Genomic DNA, 18,573 nt, shown 5'->3' with positions numbered 1-18,573 from the left:
TTTACCATGTTAGCCATTTTTTAATGTTTATTTTTGAGAGAGAGAAAGAGAGAGAGAGAAAGAGAAAGTACAGGTTGGGGAGGGGCAGAGAGAGAAGGAGACACAGAATCTGAAGCAGGCTCCAGGCTCTGAGCCATCAGCACAGAGCCCTGTGCGGGGCTAGAACTCACTAATCATGAGATCATGATCTGAGCCGAAGTCAGATCCTTAACCAACTGAGCTACCCAGGCGCCCCACCACGTTAACCATTTTTCAGTGTTCTGTTTGGCAGCATTAAGTATATTCACACTGCTGTGCAACCATTACCACCATCCATCTTCAGAACTTTTTCATCTTGCCAAACTGAAACTGCACACCCATTAAACACCAACTCACCATTTCCTCATCTCCCCAACCTTTGGCAACCACCATTTTACTTTTTGTCTCTATGAATTTGGCTACTCTAAGTACCTCATATGGAATTATATGGAATTATAGAATATTGGTCCTTTTGTGAATGGATTACTTCACTTAGCATGTTTTCAAGGTTCATCCATATTGTAGCACATGTCAGAATTTCCTTCCTTCTTAAGGCTGAATAGTGTTCCATTATATGTATATACCACATTTATTTATAGAAGTATATATTCTGAAAAATTATTTTTGATGTTGGGCCACCTGGGGGGCTGAGTCCATTCAGTGTCCAACTCTTGGTTTCGGCTCAGGTCATGCTCTCACAGTTTCGGGAGTTCGAGCCTCACATCAGGCTTTGCACTGGCAGTGCGGAGACTGCTTGGGGTTCTCTCTCTCCCTCTCTCTCTGCCCCCACCCCCACTTGTTCTGTCTCTGTCTCTCTCAAAATAAATAAATAAACAAGCTTAAAAAATGAATAATTAAAAATTATTTTTGATGTTAAAACATTATGCACTATTATTGAAACTCTGCTTGTTATAATACATTGTGATAGCCTTTAATAAGAGCAACTATTATGAGCAAGTACCCATTATGTACCCATTTATCAAAACACACATTATCTATAATCTTCCTGACAACACTAAAAATGGGACACTACTCTGATTTTGAAGATGAGTAAACTAAACACAGCGAATGTAAATGAAATTTATCCAGTGACTCACAGAGCGTGCGGAAATGCTGGGATTTGAACCGGATGTGCTTAGCTCTGAAGCCTGGGCTCTCTGCCCTCCAGCACCTGACTGCTTACGTTGTGATCAGGGTACATTACATTACGTGTGGTAGAACTGTGCTGGACAGGTGGACATACAGTTCAGCACTGACTGCCATCCACTAGCTGTGAGACCATGGCCAAGTCATTTGGCCTCACTAAACTGCTTCATCTGCAGAAAGGGAATAACACCAGTAGTGATGGTAATGGCAGTAAGAGCTTACCTATATGTTTGAGCACTCCTGTTGTGCTAAATACTAAATTTGTCTTGTGTTAGCTCTTCAGTCCTCACGGAAACACTACAAGGTAGATTTTTTAATTCCCTTCCTTTTATTTACACATGAAGAAGCTGAAAGACACAGAGGTTAAGGCCCAAGGTCACACCTGAGCCAGTCTGGCTCCTAAACCTGCACTGTAACCACTGCTCATTGCTAGGAAGTTTGAGAATGGAGATAAAGCATACAAATTGCTTAACTCAGTGTGTGACACACAGAAACCACTCAAAAAATGTGAGTCGTTATTTTTATGGCCATGATTTACTTGCCATTTTTCTATATCTGGTTCTGAATGGCTGCACCTGATTTTCCTCCTTTTCCCCCCCCTCTGCTTTGGAAATGTTCCAAAGGTGGGAGGGGAGATTGAGCATCCATCAGGAAATCACCTTCCTTCACTCTGGACCTATTCTAGGAAAAAGCACAATATGGCAAGGACTTCAACACAGTCATTTCAGTACCAGGCCAAACATGCATTCTTATTACTTAGGCTGAATTCAAATGAGGTGGGAATATAGCCCTTGCATGCTATGCTGTTTGGCATAATATGAACCCTTGAATTTTAAAAGTCTAATTCTCTCCCATTTACCCTGAAGCTAAATCACCAATGTAAATGAGTTTCTGAGAAATTCACTGAAAATGTTGTGCTTCTTAAGAAAGTTGAAAGAGCAGGAAGATGACTCAAATAGGATATATGTCCTGCTAAAGTACACAAGTTATTCTTACTTTTAAAATCCTAGGTCCTTATTTATTTGGATTAAGGCTCCTAACTGATACTATTTATCAATGACTGAAAAACAATCATGGATTTTGTTTTCTGTAATTATATTAAAATCTCATTTATCTCTTAATAAATAAGAGTTGGAGCTAATATTTTCATACACCAAGTTTAAGGTTGTGCCTAATGCCTTAACAGCACCCCCCACCCCATACCCTCAAGACCAGACTAGGCAGGCACATATACTTATTACCATTCAACACTTATTCACTGAGCAACCTACAGAGTCACTTGACTATGGAGAACACAGGATAATGTAACGCAAGAAGCTGACCCTGAATTAATTCACAATTTCGTTACAGCCATCAATATGTTTACAATTAAATAAGAATAAAAATTATCTTGGGGCACGTGTGTGGCTCAGTCCATTAAGCATCTGACTCTTGATTTTGGCCCAGGTCATGATCCCAGGGTTGTGTGATCAAGCCCTGAGATGGGCTCCACCCTGGGCCTGGAGCCTGCTTCAGATTCTCTCTCTCTCTTCCTCTGCCCTGCTTATGCATGCACATACTTGCTCCCTCTCAAAAAAAAAAAAAAAAAAAAAAAAAAAGATAAATTATCAGAATTTGAAGGTGTTAACAATTTTATAAGTTCTATGGTTCTTATTTTTATCTTTTATTTTTAAATGTTTATTTTTTTAGAGAGAGAGAGAGATAGAATATGAGCAGGGGAGGGGCAGAGTGAGAGGGAGACACAGAATCTGAAGCAGGCTCCAGGTTCTAAGCTGTCAGCACAGACCTCAATGCAGACCTTGAACTCACGAACCGTGAGTGAGATCATGACCTGAGCGGAAGTTGGTTGCTTAACCGACAGAGCCACCCAGGCAGCCCAAGTTCTATAGTTTTTAGAGTTAAAGAAACTTTGTAATTTAATACCAATTTTTAAAATTACATATTAGGTTTGAACTGGTACTATGATTTATGTTGAGTATATAATAGTAAGTAAAATAACAATATTTTCTGTCAAGAAATGTAACTCTAGAAGTAAAGATAGGTTATTAAAGTCATGGGATAAATCAATACTTCCCATTCCTTCCTGAACCAACTGATGTCCATACACTTATGCATTTAATGATTAAGTTGTGTTTTCCAAGAATTAATTGTGTGCAACAGCAAAACTAATTCAGTTGTACTTCTTATTGTAATTACATTAATTTAATTACACTTATATAAACTGATGAAATATGAGAGTAAAAGAGTATGTGTGTTTCCATGAAAACTGCTCTGAGGCTTTGAAATGATTTGATAAAGTCAGGTTGCCAAAATATTTCTGCTATAATTAGGAGTTGAATGTGACAACTGTAAAAGATTTAAGAGAAAATTATTCTAGAAAGATTGTGCAAACAAATCACTTCATAATTTAAAATATCAATCAATATTTTAAAACTGGCATACGGATATAATTACAATAAACTGTGACCTGTGCTGGACATAGCACAGCCTAGAGGTCAGGCCTGAGAAGAAGTGACAGAAATGAAATCTGAAAGAGTAGCACTAGTCAAGAAGAAGGGCTAGTGTCCTGAGCAAAGGGAGTAGCATGTCCAAAGGCTTGGCAGCAAAAGAAGATTAGAAAAAAAACTTAGCGAGGGGTGCCTGGGTGGCTCAGCCAGTTAAGCGTCTGACTTCAGCTTGGTGCTGACAGCTCAGAGCCTGGAGCCTGCTTTGGATTCTGTCTCCCTCTCTCTCTGCCCCTCCCCCGCTCATGCATGCTCTCTCTCAGAAAGAAATAAACATTAAAGAAAAAAATTTTTTAAAAGAAAAAAGAAGAAAAGCTTAATGTGACTGAGGGCAAACGTCAGAGAATGTGGTAAGGATGTGATAATGGGATGAGTCTAGAGAAATTATCAGGAGACCGATCTTGAAGGCCTACGTAAGGAATCTGGAGCTTTGTTGTTGTTGTTGTTGCTGTTGCTGCTTTTAAAGTTTATTTACTTTAAGAGAGGGAGAGAGAGAGAGAGAGAGAGAACTCATGCTGGGGAGGGTCAGAGAGAGAGGGAGAGACAGAATCCCGAGCAGACTCTGCACTATCAGCATGGAGCCTGATATGGGGCTTGATCCCACGAACCATGAAATCATGACCTGAACCAAAATCAAGAGTCAGACACTTAATCGACTAAGCCACCCAGAAGCCTGGTTATTGTTTTTAAGTAGACTTCATACCCCGTGTGGGGCCCAGCATGAGGCTTGAACTCAAGACCTGAGCTGAGATCAAGAGTCAGGTGCTTAACCAACTGAGCCACCCAGGTGCCACAGGAATCTGGAGTTTTAAGAACTCCTAATTCTAAGATTCTCTGCAAGATCATTTTGGCCTCAGTAGTACCAGATTTCAAGGAAGAGGGTGGTGAGCAAGCCTGAAGGTAGGGAGATGGTGAGCTACCCATGAATCTAGCCAGTCTAGTTGTGAGGGGAGAGACTGGGGCAGTTATGTTTAGTCTGGTTACCAAGAAGATAGAATTTAACAGACCAAGAGAAATTTCTGAGGTAAACTGGGTGAGCAATCAGTGTATGGGGGAAAGGAGAAGAAACGTCAAAGCTCACTTTCAGATTTCTGACCGAGAACAGGGAATGATGCCATTTAAAGAAATAGGGAATAATGAGGGGAAAAGCAGGTACAAGAGATAAGGTGATAAAGTCTATCCAGTTCTATTTCATTATATAGAAAAGGAAACTAATTTCTAAAGAAGAAAGTCTTTTACCTTAAGTAACAGAGTCATAAATTGAGTTCAGAGCTTCTGACCATCACCTCCTCCCTCCCTCTACCTGTCCAGCCCCTTCTCTACCCATCCAGTGTAAACACCAGTCATAATTCTATCTAGGGTTTTATTCCAGACATATCATTACCAACCCCCCACATATGATTATGAATGTTCTTTCATCCCTCTCCAAACCATATTTCATGTCTGCCCCCATAAACCCAAAAAACCTTGGCTTAGCATTGCATTGAACCCTACTGACTTAAGTTTCACACAGTAAAATCTTTTATCAGTTTCAATGGAAATCTGACCCACAGGAAGATGAATGGAGCAGGTCTTCTGTGAAATAGGTTGAAAATAATTGCATGTCACACAGGTTTTGGAGAAAAGCCAGTGAAGTATTCAGCGAAAATGTGAAAGAGCAGACCCTCCACTGCTCTGAATTTGAAAGCTCAAACATTGGGGCAGGGAAATATTTTATTCTCATTCGAAGGGCATGTGATTTATTTTCTCTGACTGCTAATTGCTGCAGAAAGTAAAGGAGTGGGTTTCAAAAAGAAATTACAACAAAGCTTACCTAGCTTGAAAAATACTTAAGTAGCATTGGTTTGAATTTACAGGCTCCTACAGTGAGCAGCATAGTACAGCCAAAACAATTAGGAGCTAAATAAATGGGGACTTTCTGGGAATGTCTTTATTTAAAGTCTTTAGCAGGAGAAGATTAGTGAAAGAGGACAGGTTTTAAGACCTGAATAGAAAGGGAACTTTACTTTGTAAAGTCTTCACTGTATTCAATTTTTCTGTTGTAATTGTTCTATTGTGAAAAATGTAAAATTTTTGCTGGATGAGAAAAACTGGTTTTACCCATCTGTTTGTTCATTCAACAAATATTTACTGAGTGCTCATCATGTAAGGCATTATTCTAGATCAGTAGTTCTCAACCAGCAATGCTGATAAAATTTTGAACAATACTCAAAAACTTCAAGAGACTCTTAATTTCTACCTGCACGTTCATCTACAATTTACAAAAAAAAATTAATGTTTATTTTTGAGAGAGAGAGAGCGACAGAGTATGGGCAGGGGGAGTGGCAGAGAGAGAGGGGGACACAGAATTTGAAGCAGACTCCAGGCTCTGAGCTGGCATCACAGAGCCCGAGGCAGGGCTTGAACTCACAAACTGTGAGATCATGACCTGAGCTAAAGCAGGATGCTTAACTGACTGAGCCACCCAGGCTCCCAGTTCATCTACATTCCTGAAGTAAACAGTGGCCAACAAGCAGATCCAGTGGCTGTATTATTTTATGATTTTTAACAAAATGTTCCATGTGGAAGGAAGTTAGAAAGATGCACAACTGCAATGAATAAAGTGTATACTCCATAGATTCACTAGAATATTCCACTCTAAGAATAAAAATCTGATAATTTGAATTATTTAGTTTTTGAAAACTCCTCATCATCACTAACAATGGGGCACACAGCAGGATGAGGATGTTTAATGAAAAACTGGATTGGAATGTCAAACCATATTGCTCCTCTGGCTTAATTGTCCTTAGTGCTTTGCCATGTTCTATAGCAGTGGTATCCAAAGAGGTACAGATAGCCCAGGAGTTCTTTAAGACAATCCATTTGACATAATGCACCTATGTGCCTAGTACGCATGCTTAATTGGTGTTAGTACCTTCTTTTTCATTTATGAACCTTCAGACAGGGAGACCAGTTTTAGTCCCTGTTCCATGTTGTAGGACATATTTAATCCTTTTGTCTGGAATGCCCACTACCCCCTTGCCCTTAAATAATCCAAATTGGATTTCAAGATTCAGATTTCAATGTCTCTACTCTTGTTGTATGCTTAAATTCTTTTCCATCACAATTCTTTTTTTTAATGAATATTTATATATATATATGTATATATATACACACACTTTTTTAATGTTTATTTTTTTATTATTTAAAAAAAAATGTTTATTTAGTTTGAGAGAGAGACATAGACCATGAGCAGGGGAGGGGCAGAAAGGGAGGGAGACACAGAATCTGAAGCAGGCTTCAGGCTCTGAGCTGTCAGCACAGAGCCTGATGTGGAGCTTGAACTCACGAACAGCAAGGTCATGACCTGAGCCGAAGTCAGATGCTTAACTGACTGAGCCACCCAGGCACCCCATTTTAATGTTTATTTTTGAGAGAGAGAGAGAGAAAGCATGAGTGGGGGAGGAGCAGAGAGAGAAGGAGACAGAGGATCTAAAGCAGGCTCCATGCTGACAGCGGAGAGACCTTGAGGGGCTTGAACTCACAAACCGTGAGATCATGACCAGAGCCGAAGTTGGATGCTCAACTGACTGAGCCACCCAGGTGCCCCTTTCCCATCACAATTCTTATATTGCTTTCTTATATATCTAATATAAGAATAACCACTTGATAAGAGGTGGATGCTGTGATGAGCTGATCAGCTCCCCTTCAGGAACAAAAGTCTTACTGCCCCAGCTGCAGGGAGTGCCACCTGCAGACAGGCCTTCTTCAGGAACCTCCCCTTCATACCTCCTTCCCAGGATGGCCCTAAGCCAGTAACTTGAAGGGCAATGTAAGGGTCCTTCATCCCACTGGCAACAACTCTCAAGGATCATCTTATCTTTAGGACTTGCCTTTAGAGTTGGCTAAGGCTTCCGTTGAGACCAGATCACAGCACAACTGGTTCTCTCTCAGTTCTGTGCCTTTCCCTTCTCTTCCACAGGTGGTGGTCACAAGCACATAATAAGCTCCTGCACCCTAATCTCCATCTCAGAACCTGCAACCCAGAAACCCAACCTGTAGGCACACCTCAGGCACATACCTCATTGCTACAATTATTGGTTCATTGCCTGTCACTCAGTGGACTGGGTTTGTTTCTGATGTATTTTTATATTCTCAGGATCTAGGCAGCATCTGGCACATATGAACACCTAGAAATGCTTGTGGAATAAATTCATTAAAACTGAGATCTCCTTTTTCTTTGGCCAAGAAATTATTTCTTTTCTTGTTTAATTATATTTACTTATTTATATTCTCTCTCCCTTTATAGTAAAAGAATTTAGGGCAGTTTAAGCCAAAAGTTAACTGCAATTAAGTAATGGGGAAATAGGAATGACAGAATTATAAAGACAATTATGTCAATGATACGGATCAATATACTTGTAATTAGTCATTTAATAACTTTTAGTCACTGAGCTGAGCATCTACTATATATCAGGCACTGCTTGAGTGTTAAAATAAGACTAAATCTCTATCCCCAAGGAGAACTACATTCATACGGAAAAGAGAGGTGAAAATGGAACAGTGTAGTTTTAGAGAGCAGTAGGTAAGTAATACAAAGGCTGCAGAAGGGCCTGAACACCTGAAAATATGCTACTTTGGCATATTGATTATTTAAGCTAAAGGCAATTGAGAAATGCCTTTAGGCAAAGTGTAAATTTCTTGTGAGAAAGATGCCCTCCCAGCATCAGGATGAGAACATTCTTTTTTTTTTTTTTTTAAGATTTATTTTTAAGTAATCTCTATACCCAATGATCAGGAGTCTCATACTCTTCTGACTGAGCCAGCCAGGTGCTCCAGAAAGAGAACATTCTTATTACCAGAGATGGGGAGCTGACATCAAGATGAGTCTGTAGAGATCTCACTAAACTAATCCTTATGTTCTATGAACTCCCCCCACATATTTCCTGTTTACTTTCCCACAATTTCACACCCCTGGTCCAAGTCCTTTTTCCCTTTGTCTTGTCACATCTCCACAACTTATCACTCTTTGTTAAAATGGTATATAACCATGGGCCTAGCTGCTCCTTTGGGATTTTCACTCCTTTCTGTGAAGCCCTCCATGCCATGTAAAAATATTAACATCAAATAAAATGTATATGATTTTTTCCTGTTGGTCTGTCTTTAGTCAGTTCAACTCACTGGTTCCAGCCACAGAAGCTAGGAGAAAAAAGGAAATATCTTTCCTTCCCTATACCTCTTGAGGTAGGATGGTCAGAGAAGGACTCTCCCAGGTGAGCAAAGGCCTCAATGAGGAGAATCCATCCCAGCTGAGATTTGAGGGAAGAAATGCTTAGGCAAGGAAAACAGCTACTCTAAAGGCCAAGCATTCAGTACAAATTGGACTCTAAGCCTCAGGAAGCTAAATGCAGTAAATTGCTTGTTTTTATCTGGGAAGGAGACATGTTTTAATTCTTAAGAAGAGCCAAAGCGTTTCCTTGAATAAAACTGGATGGCACTGAGAGAGGTAAACAATGTCTTCATCAAGTACTTCACAACAAAGAAAGAAGCAGAAATCTGTGACAGCTTTTTGTAGTGACATGGGAGACCTATCATTAAGAAGCATTCTGGAAAGACAATTCTGTAAGGGGCTGCAATGACTCAAAGTTCTTAGAGCAGTTGCTTGATGACATGACCTTTAAGTTCTCCTCTTTGAGTCAGGACTGGATGTCAGACAGTCAAGATTGCATTCTCTATCGAGGGGCTCAGCACAGGTATCCTAGAGTGTTCATTTATTCTCCGATTCATTAATCAGCAAAGAAATTGTTCAGAACAACCTAGGACAAAGGCTTTTAATCACAACATTATCTTCCTGCTGCATTTAAGACTCCCAATTTAGGCTGACTTCATAGAATTCTATGGAAATATCACCTACCAGATGATGAGCTGCTTGTTCCCAGTATCTAATTCCACTCTTTTTCACTTGCACATGCACACTTGCACATACACATGCACATCCACTTCTCCTACCCATCCCTACCCATCCCATCCCTGTGGCTGTAGACAAGGGTTCTTGGTGTTTTGGTTGTATATTAGTTTTGGAGATGCAAATAAATAAATGACGAGGGCCTAAAGTTAAAGAAATAATGTCAAGATAATCAAGGAAGTGGGAAATGGAGATCATCAAGCTATTACCACATGACAGGTTTGCTTAACCTAACTTTGTAATTCTGTTTCCTGACAATTAAACAAAAAGAGCATTTATTATACAGCAACACTCCTGCAGGGGAGTGTCACAATCATTCCCCAAAAAGGATATGTATTCCAAAGTGAAACATTTAGTAGCCTTCATCATTGCAGCAGAGGAATGTTACCCCATTACAAAACATGTACCACAACCCTCAAATTGCTTTGACTTCTCGTTACTAATAAACCACCCAGATGAATACCTACTATGTCAAGGAACTAGATGCATCCTATTTGCAAATATTTAAAGCATCTGAGTTCAAAGCCAAGCTCTACCACCTGAAAGAGTTTAGGACATGACATCTGAAAATATGTTGCATTGGTATATTAATGATTTTGAGCCAAAGGCACTTGATAAACAGCAGATGCAGGGAGAGGCTTTCTATGCATTCTATTTGCCTAAAGACAGATCCTCCAAAAGGAGCTCAACTGTCATAAATCTCCTCCTCAGGAGTTTCTTTTTCTTTTTCTTTTTCTTTTCAAGTTTATCTATTTATATTGAGAGGGGGAGGGGCAGAGACAGAGGGAGAGAAAATCTGAATCAGGCTCTGCACTGTCAGCATGGAGCTCGATGTGGGGCTTGAACTCACGAACTGTGAGATCATGACCTAAACTGAAGTTGGACACTCAGCCAGCTGAGCCACCCAGGTGCCCCTCTAAGGAGTTTCATCAATTGGGGAACATTGACTCTTATCATAGGAGAGAAAACAAGACGTTGACACCACACCCAGGCAAACTGTCACAAACTGTTATGTCCCCATCTATTCTTCTCAAGACCCATTCATCTTTCATAAACGACTTACTCTCCCCTAAGTGGCCTACATTTCCTTTTCCCTTCCCTATTATGGTGCTATCTAAGCTCTCAAATCTCCCCATTGTGGGAACATGCATTTTTTTTCCTATGATGCTACCCAGCAGGTAATATTAAAAATTAGTACACTTGTATACCTTTTCTCCTGTTAATCTGCCTGTTGTCAGTTTATTTCATAGGTCCAGCTATTGAACCCAGGAGAGTAAAGTCTTTCCTCCCCTACACACTTATTTTTTTCAACTATGAAACCAGAACTGAAAAGGTGTTGGGATTAAATAATAATGTGTGAAAGTCCCTGGGCCAGCGTGGTTGCTAGCAGATGACAGTCACTCAGTCTGTACCTTTCCTTCTCTCACTTTTCACACCTAGTACAGAATAAGGGCCACATCCCAAACATAGCTTACAACCAAAAACCACTTATAAGCAGCCTCCCTTGAGTGTGCAAATAGAGGCCAACATATCACGTCTATACATTTAACGCTTGTGAGTCAAGCTGGCAAACTGTTAAATACAGTGTTAGGTCTTTCTATATTGATAAATATACCTTCATAATAACCTGAAAGGCCAAGTTCAAATTTATATTTTTCAGCTCCCTCAGAGGCAGGAGGCCTGGTCATGATCTCACAGTTCGTCAGTTCAAGCCCCGTGTCAGGCTCTGTGCTGACAGCTCAGAACCTGGAGCCTGCTTCACATTCTGTGTCTCCTTCTCTCTCTGCCCTGCCCCACTTGCACTCTCTCTCTCTCTCTCTCTCTCAAAAATAAAAAATAAACATTAAAAAAAAATTTAAAAAGAAAGTTATATCTACAGTCCCATAAGTAGAACCCAGGAATACATTTTCTTATCACAATGTGATTGTGGAAGAATAGCTCAAACTTTCTTGATTTCTGGAACTCACCCTTTGCTTAATTCAAATTACTTCCAAAAACCATAAAATACCTTTACTAAAAAAGAAGGAAAGTAAAATATCATGCTTCTTTTTGGTTTCTATGCACGTGATGAGACAGAAGTTACCTAGATTTACAGGTGCCTTGCCTTTTATAAAGATTTACCCTTCAAACTATGAAATACACCTTATTTATGTTGGTGTTACATTACTGATCCAAGTACTTCCCACTTCACTAATGGGTGTATGAAGGCAGGTAAAAAAGGACTTAATACTCAAAGAAAAGGAGGAACACAAAGGACTTGTCGCACTGAGATAGAAATGTGCACAGACAGCTGCACAATTGGTTTTATTCTACCCTTCACTAGGCCCAAAACAGAAATCACCAAATCTCCCAGGGTTAACTGCTCCTCATTCTCACTTACAGATTGTCTGTATTCTTTTTTTTTTAATGTCTATTTATTTATTTATTTTGAGAGAGAGAGAGAGAGAGAGCGCACGTGTGAGCAGGGAAGGGGTAGAAAGAGAGGGAGAGAGAGATTCCCAAGCAGGTTCCGTGCTCTGTGTGGAGCCTGATGTGGGGCTTAATCTCCTGACTGTGAGATCACAACCTGAGCTGAAATCAAGAATTGGTTGCTTAACCATATGAGCCACCCAGATGCCCCAGATTGGTCTGTATTTTTAAAAATCACTACAAATTAAATGCTCCCATAATCTTACCACATCTAACTTATTATTTGAGCCATTTGTCCTCACACGACAATATATGTTATTCTGTATATCATTCATGTAGTAGGTTGGTTTATCAGCATGGTAAGAACACCTTAGGCTTTTATAAAAACAACCAAGCAATCTTTTCTTAATGAGAATGATATGATAGTCTTTGCAAAAATAAGAAAGCACCATAGACCTGTAATGAATTGGAGATACAAATTTGACTTGTGTTATCAGCAACAGTGATGGCATTTTACTCATCCACTTTTACTTTTTCACCTGATACTTGATAAGCAAGAATACACAGTGGCCAAAAAATTAACCAGAGTCTTAGGGTGGCCATATGGGATAAAAGTAACTGATCCACTGTCTTAGTCAGTTGGGGCTGCTATAACAAAAATACCATAGACTGGGTGGCTTAAACAACAAATATTTATTTCTCATAGTTCTGGAGGCTGGGAAGCCCAAGTTCAAGGCAGATCCAGTGTCTGCTAAGGGACCCCTTCCTAGCCGATAGATGGCTATCTTCTCAAACCCTCACACGGCAGAGAGCAGAGAGCAGGAGCAAGGTCTTTCATGCCTCTTTTTATAAGGTACTAATCTCATTCAGCAGGGTTTTACCCTCATGACCTGATTACCTCCCTCAAACCCCACCTCCAAATAACATCACGCTGGCTTCAATATATGAATTTGGAGGGGACATAAACATTCATCCCATATCACCCACACCGAGAGGCAACATACAAAGTCAGTCATATCAATCATGTAGGGTTTTCAGTAAAAGCTGCTGAGTGTTTATCAATAAACTTTTCATAAAAAGTCTTAATCATTGCAGAGATATGTCTCAAGTATACATACACAACTATACATAATCATAGATTAGATAGATAATCCGCATGCATACAGGAACACTTGTACATAACCAAAGGAGGCACATTTCAAAGGTGGAGTTCACACATATAATCATACACAAAATCACTTCCCAAAGAAAAGAGTTTTAAGAAATCAGCCAGTGAGTTTCCCCAGCTTTGATCCCTCTCTGTGGTTCTCAGTAAAATGGCAATGAGGAACTGAGCTAGCTTGGAAGCTGAGGTGACATAGCTCTTGTGATGAATGCAAGAGGAGGAATGAGTGGACTTAGGGTCTGCTGTGCTCTGAAAGGTAGGGTCAGGAAAGAAGTAGGCTTCTACTAAGAATTATTTGTTATATAGGCAATTCTGTACATTTTCATCCCTAATATATTTCTTTCTACTGAAGCATCATCTTTATTAATGGCAACATGTACCCGCACATTCGAAGATACAAGGGTTATTAATTCAGGCTCTGATGCCTTTCCTTACACTGATTCCCTACCTAGACCACATCATTCAAGTCATTCATTCTATTTGAAAGTTACTGAGGGCTTACAGTGTGCTGGGCATGATTCTAAGTGCAGAAGTGGAAGAGTTACCAAGACAGATAGGGTCTCCCTCATGGACTGGGGGATGAGACACAGGAGAGGAAATGAGAGTCAATAGTAGGCAAGAAACAAGGAAACAGACTACATAATTTCAGATGAGAAAGTTAAAACACTCTTTTCTCCCCATTCTGTTCTTTCTCCAGGTGCCCACCTTATCAGCTCTTAACAACAACATTTTCCAACAACCTCCCCTGCCCAAACATGAATAGACAATTTCCTCCTTTTATGGACCCACCGATCCCACCTGTAGTCTGTCATGCTGCTTTATTGCATTTGTTTACCTGTCTTATCTTTCCCAATGAGACTTTAAGCCCCTTTGGAGTAAAGGTCATTTTTTTTTTTTTTCTTAATGGTTTTGTAGTTGTAATCCCTGGCACGTGTTCTGTTTTGCTCACCACATAACATATTCAATACATGCCAATTAACTGAACAAATCTGTTGAAGGCATAAAGAAGCCATTAACAGTAGGCGAGCAAAAAACTATTGTAAAACCTGAGGCTTAATGACTATGTTGTTGTGATCACAACCTTCTACAAAAATTTTATGATACTCTCATTAGGACCATGTTCTACTGCTTAATCTAGTAGCTCTCACCCAGTGTACCATTTTTTAATGTTTTATTTATTTTTGAGACAGAGAGAGACAGAGCATGAACGGGGGAGGGGCAGAGAGAGAGGGAGACACAGAATCGGAAGCAGGCTCCAGGCTCTGAGCCATCAGCCCAGAGCCCGACGCGGGGCTCGAACTCACGGATCGCGAGACCGTGACCTGAGCTGAAGTCGGACGCTCAACAGACTGAGCCACCCAGGCGCCCCTCAGTGTACCATTTTTAAAGAAACTACAATTTAGGATTCTCACTGCTAAAGTGATGTCAGCCAGAAATTGAACTGAACAGGTTAGACTATCTAGTATGAGTTAAGAGGTTAGCCCACGGGCACCAAAGAAAAGCCTTAGGTTTCCCAAAACCCAGGGAGGATGCTCAAAGAGACAAAGCAGTGAACGGTATTACTCAACTAGCATCACAGCTGCTGAAGGACTCTGGCTAAATAATCCGAGGCCTCTTTCCAGTATTGAAAAGCACACTGTGACCTCACAATGGCTTTGGGCCATCCATCCAAGGGCTCTAACCAGCTCAGATCTTTATTCAGTGCCTCCTAGGGAACCACCAGTTCCAAAGTAGGCAGAGGGAAAATCTCTTGACATTGCGATAATAAAAAAATTCTAAAGTTCATTTAGGATCCATCTGCATGATAATGGGTATAATGCAGATCAGAGTGTAAACCCAACAGAACTGTTTTGAATGTTAAGGAGAAAATGTTTTCTATTGTTGCCAAAGCAGTTACAGAAGAATCACACTAAAAGCTCTAATAGGTATTACATAGCAGACTTGGATTTTATTAAAAGTTACATCTAAAAAATGTTGCTTATCAGGGGCCAGCCTATTTTTACAGCTCTGATGTTCTCCTCTACATTCCCTGATGATTTTTCTCCTACACAGACGATTCTAGGAACATGGGTTAACTTCTGGATCTTTTCTTCTACCTTCAAAAACAGGACCCGGGGCGCCTAGGTGGCTCAGTCGGTTAAGCTTCCAACTTCAGCTCAGATCATGAACTCGAGGTCTGTGAGTTCGAGCCCTACATTGGGCTCTGTGCTGACAGCTCAGAGCCTGGAGCCTGCTTCAAATTCTGTGTCTCCCTCTCTCTCTGCCTCTCCCCTGCTCACACTCTGCCTCTCTGTGTCTCTCAAAAATAAATAAATGTTGAAAAAAAAAAGAAAACAGGATCCATCAGGGCACAGGGAAGTCACAAATCGAATGGAGGGGTGCCTGGGTGGCTCAGTCAGTTAAGCATCCAACTTTGGCTCAGGTCATGATATCACGGTTTGTGGGTTTGGGTCCCACACTGGGCTCTGTGCTGACAGCTCGGAGCCTGGAGCCTGCTTCAGATTCTGTGTCTCCCTCTCTCTCTCTGCTTCTCCCCCGCTTGTACTCTGTCTCTCTCTCTCAAGAATAAGTAAATGTTAAAAAAAAAAAAAAGAAAAACAAAACCAAAAAACAAGTCTTCAACTCAAGAAGACTAAAAAAAGCAAACAAACAAACAAACAAAAAAAACAACACCAATCCAATGGAGTGCATAAGAAGCCTGAGGTCTTCTGCAAAGTAACCAGCAAACACTTGCTGTCTTCTGTGGTCGCAGAAGTTTTTTGGTATTTTTGTTTTTTTTAACTAAGTTTAGGAAGTGAAGAGCAAAAAATATTTTCCATTTTTATTTTGCTAATGGAAAATCTGGACCAAAAAGATGCTGAATTAGTGAATCTCAGGCAGAATAAATATGTTATAAGAGATAAAGCCATAGGCTTTTACTGAATTTGTATATGTGGTCTCTTCATCAGAGGACAGAAAAGAGTTGAAATAGATTAGTAGATTTGTAAATTTGATTAATAAAGGGAAAGTCCTACCCTATCATTATTATTCCAATTATTCCTAAAATAAAAAATAACACCATTTACTGAGCACCTACCATGTGTCAGCCAATATGCCAGGCGTTTTATGTTATTACCTGATTTCATTCTTTCAGCAATACTGTGGTAAGTCTCACTGTCCCACTTTCACAGATAGGGAAACTGAGGCTCAGAAATTTCAAGTAATTTGCTCAAAGTCTTATAGTTAGAAAGTTGGAAGAGCCAAGACTGCAAGACAAATGTATCTGACTTTAAAATTTGCACTTTCCAAAGTATCCATTGCTTTGAGTAAAGTGTCATTGCTTTTGAAAGTTTCAAAGATCAAATAATACCCTTCTTTTGTTTTTAGAAAGGCCCTTTAAGGGTAAGACTTGACTCTGCATTTTAATCCTGAATTATCAGGATTTTTTTTTTTAAAGCATTAACGTGTAGCAGGCAGCTGTAAAGATTTCATTTAAATTAATTTAGTTTAATTAATTTGTGTAACTAAGCCTGAGTACTTTTTTTTTTTTTCCAGAAAGAGACCTACTAATACAAGGGTATTCTCTTGGTCTTTCTAGCCGCATCATAATTTTTCAGTCCAGAATGACAGCTTGTGGTAGGATTATACAAGCTCGAACTCACAGTGTGCTCAAAGCAGGAGAGCCAGGGTCTGGGGATCACATAACAGGTACTGCAGTGGATACTTAAAACATGGCACAATATCAACATCAAAATGAAGTTTACTAGAACAGGTGACCTTCAAGAGAAAGAGAGGAAAAAGACAGGGTAGATGGAAAGGGATAGACATTCAGGGACTTAAACAGGATGTTTTATAATAACTGTGCCAAATTATCTTATGACTATCACAAAAAAAACTGAAGTTATTTCCTCAAAAGTCATTCAATCTAAGCATGCTAAACATCTCTTACCATATTTGGATGCTATTCGATTCACTCTCAAGGAATGAACACCTATGTGATTTTCAGCCAATCCTATTATACCAACCCAGTGACTAACATTCCTCGTTTTTCACAGACATGATTGCAGTTTCATGCCCCTATTTAAGATAACCACAATCCCAGTTCAGTACAATTACTTAGATAGATCTCATGGTATGACATCCCACACCGGTCTATTGAGAGAAACTATCTTTTGTTGGTTTCTAAATCATTTGCTTTCTAGTGCTTCCCACTTTTTAAATTGGCTGGAAGAGGGAGAAGGAAGGGAGAAAGACAGCAGGAAAAAATACTACTCTCACCAGAAGAAAAAAAATACATTAAGAATAATTCAGAATTGGCTCGTTAACGATTAAAGCACATAAAAAATTTTTCCTATAATTTATGAATGACATTTACTTTCATTTTCTTATTGGTTTTTTTGTTTCCTTATTTTCCTTATTTCCTTCCTTACAGAGAAGGTAATATTCGCTTTCCCCTTTGCCTTAAGTGATTTCCTTGCGAATTGAAGAGTAGGAGAAACCAGCTGGGAGTGCAGTAGTCTAGGTCAATTGATTTGTTGGTGGTTACCTTGTAGTTTCTGGTTGTATTCGGTCCTGTCAGACTGACTCCTCCTCAAAGTACCAGAGTGGTCCCCAGAAATACTGCTGTCAACCACTGTGTCTGTCTTCCTTCTCTCCAGCATATAGAGCCTGGGCCTCAGGAAGGTCAGGTTCTTTTTCTTGGTGCCCATGTTTTCTTTCCCAGTGGCTTCTTTGGGATCCATCTGAGGCCAAGACAAGCTTTTGAGACTTGTAGGCAATGGCTGTTTGCTAAATTGCCTCAGGGCCGGGGTTGAAGGCACCAGAGTAAAGAGTTGAACAGCCCCCTTCTTACTAAAAGTCTTCACTAAAAGCTGTGAAGGTTACCTGGCTGTGACTGCCACCTCTCCAGAGTCCCAGAGCCCCACCCCTATGAGGTCATTGGTTTTTATGCCTAGAATCCTACAGGGGAAGCTGCCACCTGTTACCAGAGAGACCTGCAGCACTGAGCTAGGCAAAGCAGGGACTGTGCTGTCACATGCTACCGGAGCAAACAAAAATCCCATTGTGTGTGGCGAGGCTGGGGGTTGGTTGGGGGAAACGGGAGAACAGGGTGGGGTAGGGCAGAAGGGAAGCACATACACGAGAGTAACCTGCAGCTTGTGGGTTTAATGTGTGCCTGTGGGTGTGTACAGGTGCACTGGGAGATTGCGCCGTGGTCTGCTGCCTGGAGGCAGACGTGGGCTTGCGTGTGACTTTTAGCTAGAGTCACCCACATGTGACCCACAGTTAGTGTGGTGCTATTAGGATTTTTTTAAACCTTTATTGTTTCTTTTTGTTAATGTTTATTTCTGAGAGAGAGACAGAGAGAGAAAGAGAGAGAGAGAGAGAGTGCAGGGGAGGAGCAGAGA

At 40.3% G+C, this 18,573-nt stretch overlaps 1 protein-coding gene across 2 annotated transcripts in view; it reads right to left on the bottom strand.

The window, feature by feature from the left end:
* The window catches only part of ARHGEF38 (Rho guanine nucleotide exchange factor 38), a 131,073-nt gene extending 113,003 nt beyond the window's left edge, over window positions 1-18,070 (bottom strand). For both annotated transcript variants that reach the window (XM_060654492.3, XM_060654493.3), the window contains exon 1: window positions 17,712-18,070. In XM_060654492.3, coding sequence (XP_060510475.1) covers window positions 17,712-17,907 — 196 coding nt within the window. In that variant the 5' untranslated portion in view covers window positions 17,908-18,070. The remainder of the gene's footprint in view (window positions 1-17,711) is intronic.
* Window positions 18,071-18,573: the final 503 nt, after the last annotated feature.

Source organism: Panthera onca, chromosome B1, assembly GCF_046562875.1.
Source record: "Panthera onca isolate mPanOnc1 chromosome B1, mPanOnc1 haplotype 2, whole genome shotgun sequence".
NCBI classification, from domain to species: domain Eukaryota; kingdom Metazoa; phylum Chordata; class Mammalia; order Carnivora; family Felidae; genus Panthera; species Panthera onca.
This window is presented reverse-complemented; position numbering and strand designations above follow the sequence as displayed.